This window comes from Python bivittatus, unplaced genomic scaffold (assembly GCF_059951505.1).
Source record: "Python bivittatus isolate LINGU-HERP-01145 unplaced genomic scaffold, Pbiv_v1 ctg000320_np1212, whole genome shotgun sequence".
NCBI lineage: Eukaryota > Metazoa > Chordata > Lepidosauria > Squamata > Pythonidae > Python > Python bivittatus.
The window spans coordinates 2,816,312-2,825,941 of NW_028277052.1; the positions used below are offsets into that span (position 1 = coordinate 2,816,312).

At 47.6% G+C, this 9,630-nt stretch overlaps 1 protein-coding gene across 1 annotated transcript; it reads left to right on the plus strand.

Annotated features, from left to right (window-relative positions):
* BTG4 (BTG anti-proliferation factor 4) lies at positions 1 to 3,915 on the plus strand. The gene is made up of 4 exons (XM_007438562.1): positions 1 to 173; positions 1,353 to 1,490; positions 2,341 to 2,542; positions 3,730 to 3,915. The coding sequence occupies exons 1-4, from the start codon at positions 1 to 3 to the stop codon at positions 3,913 to 3,915; spliced, it is 699 nt and encodes a 232-aa protein (XP_007438624.1).
* Positions 3,916 to 9,630: the final 5,715 nt, after the last annotated feature.

Consider the following 9,630-nt stretch of genomic DNA (forward strand, 5'->3'; position numbering starts at 1 on the left):
ATGAAGGATGAAATAGCAGCCACCGTCTTCTTCATCACCCGCCTGGCCAAAAAACACAACCAGCTGAATAGGCAGCAGATGGAGAGGTTTGCATCCGCGCTGACGACGATTCTCTTCGAGAGGTATAAAAACCACTGGTATCTCGACAACCCCACAAGGGGACAAGGCTTCCGGTAAGTGGCCCATGGGGGAGTCCCTCTTGGTCCAGCTCTCCTGCAAAATGGGGGTCTGCCCCTCCCCGGAGCAGCCCGGACTCCTGCCCACCCCAGCAGAATTCCTGGCCACTCACGGTGCCCCATCTGCATTCTTCCTCCCCACAAAATTGGAGCTGGATAAGCAGAGCTGCTTGATGTCAGCCCCAGGCCCTACCACTAGCAACATGATTAAGCACCTGCTAGTGAGAAGAGGTGGTAGGAGCAGCACCCCCCACTTTCTCTGTTGGAAGATGGCTTGGGGTCTCTCTGATCCCCTAATCTGCCTCCCCCAGCTTCCTTTCCTGGCTACATTTGCATGACATAGACCAGGGTTCCTCAACCTTGGCAACTTTAAGGCGGGTGGACTTCAACTCCCAGAATTCCCCAGCCAGCAAGGCTGGCTGGGGAATTCTGGGAGTTGAAGTCCACCCGCCTTAAAGTTGCCAAGGTTGAGGAACCCTGACATAGACCAAAAGGTCCCACATCCAGGACCCCCTCACCAACATTTTAGGTTTTTTGGCTCCTCCCAGCCTGGAGCAGCTACTCTCTGGGCTGGAGGAGAAGTGGGCTTTGCAACAGAAGCCAGAGGCGCTGGGAATTCAGGTGATATGCACCTGTGGGGTTTTTGACTCAGTGCATTTTGCAATCCTAGCAGTTGAGTTTCTGCAACTTGCTTGGCCGCCTCAGGATGGGCCCCAGCTGGGCTTGCGCAACACGCGTAACTTACTACCTGGGTTAACCCTTTCTCTGGGTTTGCCAGTATGTGGCATCATACACTCCGGAGGAGATGGGTGGCCTGCAAATGCAATAAATAAATAAACTAAAATAGGTTGCATTCACTTAACTCATAAGCCCTGAACAATATGTACGGTGGTGAAAATGAGCAAAGCTTAGCCGTTGATGGGAACGCAGCTGCCTGTTTTGCTCTGCTGCCAACCTGTCTGAATGTGGACGGGAGACGGTGTCAGTCCTGATCTTGGCGTGGGGCTCCATTGTCCCAGGTGCCGTTCTGCGGGTTCTGCTTTTGCTCCAGCTTCTTCGCCTGGCTCCCCCCCCCCCCCGTTGGGGTTAATCCAGAGGAATGCCATCTAGATGACCTTCCTGGGCCCACTGGGGGGGCGCGTTTTCATCAGCCCAGCCCCTCGGCTGCTCTTCCAGGTGCATCAGGCTAAACGGGTCCCAGGCGAAAGATCCTCTGCTGGAGCAGGCGTGCATCGAGAGCGGCGTGGACTTTCCCAGCCTGGGTTTGCCCAAGGAGATGACCATCTGGGTTGACCCGTTTGACGTCTGTTGCAGGTGAGTCCCCCGTGCCAGAAGGGAGTCCTGCCCCTGCCCCCTGATTGGGTTGGCATTCGTGCAAAGTCCTAGTCTGTTTAGCCATGGTTTGCTGAACAAACTAGAGTTACATGACACATTGAGCCCAAAATTGGCATGATAACCGAGCACAGCCCAACAGCAGATGCGTTAGATTTCCCCTGGAAATGGGCTTTCATCAACCTCCTTTAGCTAACTCTGCCCAGGTCCAAACATTCTGTTATGCTTTCCGCTAACTTGGGCTGAGTGTGTTGTGCAAACCAAGCGACTGCAAGTCATCAACCCTGGTGCATGGGTTAGCCTGTTCTATAGGTGTTTTTATTTTATAGTATGTATTTTATTGTAAGTTGCCCAGAGTCACATTTGTGAGATGGGTGGCTGAATGAATGAAAGATTTAATTCATTCACTCACTCACTCATTCAAAGAACTTCCTTCCTTCCTTCCTTCCTTCCTTCCTTCCTTCCTTCCTTCCTTCCTTCCTTCCTTCCTTCCTTCCTTCCTTCCTTCCTTCCTTCTCCCCATCTCACACATGTGACTCTGGGTGACTTCCAATAAAATAAAAACAAATAAAATAATACTGTAGCTGACTGTGGGGTACTCCAGGAGCAATGCTTAAGAAGCCGCGGCTGAGCCAGATGGGTGAATCCTGACTCCCTGCAAAATGTTTTGGGGGGTCGTCTGACTGTACCCTTTAAAAAGCCCCCCTTGGTTTAAAAAAAAAAAGGCACCCCAGGTTAGGAAGAAGGAGCAGACAGGCTCTGCAGGGACCAAGCTACCCCTCCTTGCTCGAGGCTCGGTTTGCTGCCCCGCTTAACACATTCCTCTGTCTAGATACGGCGAGAAAAATCCAGCTTTCACCGTGGCTCACTTCACAGGCCAAGAGAACGACCACGAGATCTCTCAGGGCATCCGACAGGCGGTGGAAAAGGCTTCCTCCTCCGATTACCGCTCCAGCACCTCTTCCGATGAGGACAGCTTCCCCACGGAGCCCAAAAGTATTCCTACCATTAGCAACCCCAACAGCATCTATCAGGTGAGAGAAGGGAGCTGTGGGTGGCTTTACTCCACTGTTTCTCAACCTTCGCTGCTTTAAGAGGGGCGGACTTCAACTCCCAGAATTCCTCAGCCAGCATGGCTGGCTGGGGAATTCTGGGAGTTGAAGTCCACCCCTCTTAAAGCAGCCAAGGTTGAGAAACACTGCTTTACTCCAAGGCAATCCTAGAACAGGGGCAGGCAGAGGCGCCAGCTCCTAGGCACCTCTGAGATTTGGAGAGCACCTGGGGGAACATTTTTGCAAACCGGGTGACGCGGGAGGCTTGCTCGGTCTCACCGTGGATGTTGCAAGATGCAGTTCATCCGGAAGCTCGAGGGGGTCAGAAGCTCCACCTTTCTCCCCCTGCCCCACCTGGTGGAGCTTCTGCCGTGACTTTGGCCCTCTCTCTGGGCATCCTGCCAAACCAAGAGCTGGATTGAACGTCCTGCGTGGGATGCAAAAATGGGGTTGAAAAGAAGGCGGGGGCGGGAGGTTGCCCTTGCAGCCATCGCCTTACATTCAACGTTTAACAAATTAATTTTTTTTCATCCTAGCTTTTTCCCGCATATGCAGGATCTGCTTTTTTTTTTTTTCCTGGATCAACCAAATGTTGATCTGTTGGTTGTGATGGGAATTGACCGACTGGCTTGTCACCCGAGGCTGATGTCGGGGAATATACCCTTTTTAAAAAAGTCCAGGAGGTCTTGGAGCCCAGTGGGGGATCAGGGGAAGTGGGACATTTTTCCTCTATTTGCTCTGATTGGGGCCTAACACCGGCTTGCTTTCTTCCACCGGCTTGCTTTCTTCCACCCATCTTCTGTTTGCAAGGACAAAATGCTGCCTTGGGGCCAGACAGAAACATCCATTTTGCTCCAGAGGGGTCAATTCTAAAAAACTGAGAAAGAACCTCTTAACTTATTAAGGCAGGGCAAGTTTCACGTTGGCTTGAAATGTCCCACTGTGATGTAATGAGCGGGCAGGTCATGAGTGCTTCAACACAAAAGAAACAGAAGCGGGGAGGGAGGAGGAAAACAAATGGTGGTTCTTAGATACAAAGTTCTATCAAGAGCAGCTCAATCAGAAGAGCGGGAGAGGAAGGAGCTGAGCGGAGCATGAAGGTGGTTGGCAGAAGAACAGGCTGCTACTTCCCCTCCTGAATCTTCCCCCCCATCTCCATCTGCTTTCAGTGCAGTGAGCCGTTCCCACTCTGGTCCCAGTATTCTCGGCGAAGATGTTACGGTCCTGATAGAGTCCCACCGAATCCTTCTGCTGCTTACTACCTCCCGTACAAGGGGTACAAAGCCTGCCGCCCCTCGCTGCCGCTCAGCTGCCCGCGAGTGGACAGATACCACTGGGTCAGTTCTGGTCAATAAAGCTCCGGTGAGCTCTCGGGCCAGAACCTGGACCGCCGGAAGCTGAAGTGCCAGAGGACAGCTGGCGGCTTCCCCAGGAGAAAACAAACCTTTCGGAGCACCGAAGGCCACGCGTTTCCTCTTCTTATCCCCAACGGTATCTCCCTCTCTCTCACGCGCGCGATCTTTTAAAAAATGATTTGGTTTGTAAGCTTTTTAAGATGCATGCTCGCACGTGATCGTCTCTTTTAAACATTTTTAATATTGTTTTTAAAACGGCAATGAAAAGCGAACTGCGTGACGGCACTTGTGGAAAAATTTAAAAAGGAAATTCAGTTATTAATAAAATGGAATGTTTTTTTTTCCGGGTTGTTTTTTTAAAGAACCGGTTACTCTGTGGAGAAGATGGGAGAGTTATAGGTATCAGGGATCTCCTGGTGAAGTGGACAAGCTCAACAAACAAACCTTGTTTCCCAAATGCTCAAGATCAGGCAGTGCTGCAAGGGAATCGCCTTAATTTTCCACAGCAAGTTGGTTTATTTCATTTCTGCATCATGAAAATGCCAGTTGTCCTATCTGGGCAGCCTTCTAGAACTTGTATCTCCTTTTGCTAAGATCTCTTCCTTTGAGTTTCCAAGGCAGCTTTTCAGATGTAGTGTCTAGTGGACCTTGGATGATCTTGTGGAAGCTAAACAGGGTGGACTTGGTTAGGACTTGAATGGGACATTACTGGGGAAAAGCTACAGCCCTGGACTAGATTAGGAACTTGGGGAAAAAAATCTGGAAGGAATGAAGGGAAATTCTGCTCCCTACTGTTTGCAAAGAAAATGTTATCAGTAGGTCCAGCAGGAGTGTCTGATACACCTTGCTGAGATGGATAAATTAATTTTTTTGATTAGAGGAAAGATACTATCTCCATTTACTGGTGACTGGGAAGCCTCTTACGGACCTTTTGTGTAAAAATGGGGGGAATGAACTAGTGATTTATGGCTTTGATGATTAGACAGGATAGATTATAGAAAGAAGAGTATTGTGATGTAAATTATATTTTAACCTCTCTCTAAGTCACAATTGCTGTGAAGAATATCGGAAGTCACTTCTTTATATCTTCCTCTTTTCTTTTCTATTTTTCTTCAACTTTTCTTGTGGGTGCTGTTGAGTCTTTCCACCTCTATGCATACAATAATCTCACTGAAATAATCTTCCAAGCCACCGTTCTCCATGGCAGAGCTTGGACCTTTCTGAGCATCAAGAGAAAGTTGTCTTCCTTATCCCCAAAGGCTGTTGTTTCAGCCAGCTGCAAAAGTTTGCCTTGTTAACCTGGCAAGGGGAGAGATAATGGATGCAACTCACATAATACACCCCATTCAACTACTTTCTGACTGCTGGCTGCGCTTCATACTATGTTGGATCCATCAAGCTGTATTTATTGTTCCGGAGCTATTAGCATGCAAAGTTTTTAAAGGCTCCCTATCCTGGAGCACGTTATAGGCAAAGGGTTCCAAAGTGGGGCTCGGAGACCCCTTATTTATTCATGAATGAGCAGCAGGGCGTTGCGATTTGCAGCACTTAGCAACGGAGCCTGCAACTGCAAAGCATCGGCCGGATTCTCAGGAGAGCCATCGCCAAGATGTTTCAAGCGGATTTTGGCAGACTAACTTGGCTGGGCTTTGCCAACAGAGCTTATCTAAGGGGCAAAACCACCAACTGCCATGAACTCCAAGGTGCTGCGTGGCTAGCGTTGGCACAAACACCTTGTGTGTGTATTATCCTCTCCACTGGCATAGTTGGTGGGTGATCTGCTTTTCATGGCCTTGCCCTCTCTTCTATTGACAGTTGCTCCTGGAATTCTAAACCCCAGTGGTCAATGCCTCCATCCCAGTGTTTCTCAACCTTGGCAAGTTTAAGATGGGTGGACTTCAACTTCCAGAATTCCCCAGCCAGCAAGGCTGGCTGGGGAATTCTGGGAGTTGAAGTCCACCCATCTTAAACTTGCCAAGGTTGAGAAACACTGCTCTAGCCCAGCATGTCTGGAAAAACCAAGTGCAGCAGGGAAAGGGGAACCATGCATCTCATTCAAAGAAACTACTATAGATGCTAATCCAGAACACGCTTGTAGTCCATTTTTGTCACTGAACATTTCAGCATGTTCACACGCACTGTTTGAACGTTGAAGGGCTATGGAGTTCTCATTGCCTTTCAGACTCCCATTGCATGTTAACATGGCAGACCTTGTCTTACAGGAGATGTGGGTCGGCGTTGTGCCTTCTACTAAACCACAGTGTGGTTGGTTTAGTTTGGGCTTAGCGAATTGGGTAAACTCGGATGCTTACCAGACAACCCTGATTGAATCATTGGGTGGTTCATCCACTAGTTTATTTTGGATATATATATTTTTTCCCAGGCTGAATGGCGGTGTGACCAAAACCTGGCTCACCTAAAGCAACCGAAGTACTTTGAAGATTCAACAAGATTTTATTAGCGTGCGTACAGTATATACTGAACTCTCAGCAAAGCTTTGGCACTTTACTGAACAGCCCCGAGCAAAAGCAGAACCACAGTTGATATACCTGTGGCCTACCACATTGCAGAGACAGGCCAAAGAAAAAGGCAGACACAGTAGAAATTACAGCATGATGTTGGATTTTTTTCTGATAAACCCATCCATGTGACGTTATTATTTATCTCTTCCTATGAGGTCAGCAGGCTAGCTGTACTATCTCTGAGATACGGTATCTTTAAGGACTGCCCATCTGACCATCTGGTCGCTTGTAAATGAGTTAGACGTTTCCTTCATCTCTTGAAAGGAACAGACTTAATCATTTGTCACACAGCGTAGTGCAAGAGGAGAGGGGACACACACCCACGTCACAGCAGGAATGCCCAATGGCTTTTCCAGAAAGAACAACCCACTGCAAAGCTGCCAGTGTTAACCTTTCAGAGAGACATGATACCCTGGATATAATACTGCATTTCAAATTCACGCAACCCTAAAATGTGATCATCATGCTTGTACAGTTCTGCATAGATTAATAATTCAGAGATAATTCAGATATCCCCAAGCTTCCTTCTGCTTTCAGGTTCCTTCTGACCATTTATTTTCCAATGCTTGTGCTTGAAAAATGGCTGAAGATGGTCATCTTGGCTCACTTCCATTGCCCTTTCATTCTGCTGCCTTGGTCTCTTCCACCTTCTACCAGGTCATCTGAAATTCATTCAAGCCGTTGGTCCTTCTGAAGCTTCCCTTTGAAGCTTCTCTATTTCCTGCACCAACAATGGTTTCTCCAATGGCTGCACCTCCACATGATCAACGGGCAGCTCTACCTCCGTTGCTCTGCTGACATCCTAAAGCAGGAGAGAGGAAGCATAAGAACATCTGGAAGTTACGTGGGCTTAGAAAGCTGGGTGGGAGAGGATGATGGAGGACGGTAGAGCAGTTATGGTTGCCCTCTGGAATAGTTTTTGTTAGTTTGGGTTGATCAATCACTTTCTAGTAAATTAGTTCTAAGATTTCTCTCTCTCTCTCTCTCACACACACACACACACACAGACATGTACATGCACACCCACAGAGGATATTTGAGCATCGTGAACAAATCTTTCCAACCAGGGCATCTTCACAAGAAGCAGAGAGCACCTGAAGCATTTACCTTCCGGGGGGTCATGCAGCCCTTTGCCTTGGCATCCAGAAGCTCTGAGAGAAGATCAGCAGATGCCTCCTCTCTCTTCAGGAAAGTCTGGTTGATCACAGTGGCAGCAGATTTACTGTCTTCCAGAAATGCTGATGCCTGGAGCCTCAGTGAGAACGTTTCCCCCAGGCAGGCTTTAAGGGCCTGAGAGGCAAAGAAAATTGGGCCTTCTAGAAATAGTGGATTTTTCAGAGAGGGTCCTTTCCTGTTTGGCGCTGACCGTGTGACCTGCAATGGTGCTTCTTCACATGATCAGTCTAGGAAGTGCCCAATTAGGATAAATCTTCTGTGTGTGCAAAATACCAGGCAATGTTATAAGTATTCTAGGCATTGAAAAAGTTAAATGAAACTAGAACAGAGCCCCTGGCTACCTTATTCAATGAAAGAAAAATCTTCCATGATTTCTTTTTTGAGGAAAGGGCAAAAATTAGTCAGACTGTAGATAATGTTTGTTCCACTATGGATTCTGCTGAGATAAAGCTCCAGAAGTATTCCTGGAGGAACCCCCAGCCAAATTTCTTCTACATCCCCATTCCCTGCCTCAACATTACTGACTAGAGACAAAAGGGATCCATTGCAAAGACGACGTTTGCAAACAAGGAAAGGGCAGAGAGAGAACGCCAGAGTTTAAGTGGGCCATTATTCTTTACCTGGTAAAACAACCTTCGAAAAGCTGGGTGGGAATCTTGGCTGAAGTCATCAGCAGTGATGTGGGCCAGGCAGTGCACAAGAAGCAGAACGAAGCTCCCCGCACAGGCCAGAGACTCTCTCAAAACAAACAGCTGATTGCCAGGAGTCTAAAGAAAAAGCGGAGCAAAATCCCTTTAAAAAGTGATCAGGTAAGGAAGGTGGAGGCCAATAAAATTCTGATACTTTTGACTTGTATGATCTTCAAGTTTTGAATACTTAGGAAGCCCTCCATCACCTTTTCCTTTCTTAACCCTCTTCCTGGCTCACTCTTTCCCAGTCTTGTGTTGTCAACCGTGCCATGAAGACCTAACTTTCTCCTCCAAGTTTTTGGGCCTGGCTGGAGGATGGGAATGAGGATGCAACAGGCAGGATCTCATCAGAAAGAGCCTGGGCATTGCCTATCAAGACAAAAGCACAACCACCACTGGATCCATGGACTGACACACTAGTGGGCTGATGGACAGATCTTTCCTGAGCGACTCCTTTTCCCTTCTTTGAGTGGGTTAACCCATCGTACTCAGCCATAGTTTGCTTACTCCTGTTGTATGGAATGAGCTACAAATGGAGGGAGTCATCTAATTGAAGAACCCTCATCATGGTTTCTGAGCCCCAACAGGGCTTGCAGAGAGAGCACCCTAAGCCCAAAGCAAACAATAAGGGTACAACGTGTGAACTAGACCTGTGCCTGTTACATTTTCCACTCAGGATAGCCTACCTGGTAATAAAAGGTATTTCTGAAAGCGTTCCCAGGGGCTTTGCTAGAAGGGATTCTGGAGGCAAGGCGCAACTCCACTTCCGGAGCCTAAAAGTGAGTGGAAACGATGGCTATGATTCCCTTTCCAATCTGGAATAATAAGGTGGAAATTCTAAATACGTAACGTCCAAGTTCATTTGGACTGTTCATTGTGGAAACGAAATTCCTATTTCCCATTTTATTTGTTCGGCGTTTGGGAGAGAGCATCTGGATTGGTAGAAGAATGCATTTGCTTCCGTGCACAAGAGCTGAAACTCAGGGAAAAACAAGGAGGGCTTCTGGTGTGTAAAGAGAGGAAAACTGAAATGAGAGCCTCTTGGATGGACAATAATGGTGAAAAAAAGAGAAAGGAATTTTACTTCTCAGAACAATGACTACCCCCATTTTGTCTTTATTTCGTCTATTTTTTTGGAAGGGAGGGGCACACACACAAGAGCAACAGGAGAGAAAATAGCACAATTATCCTACACTGCCCAGGCTGATCCATTGATCAGAGCCAACATATCTTCAAGTTTTGATTAGGAACTTATTTCTTTTAAAGAATTCTTTTCTTAGATTCTATGCAGAATGGATAGGTTCTGCATTAGCTGTTGACTCAGGCGT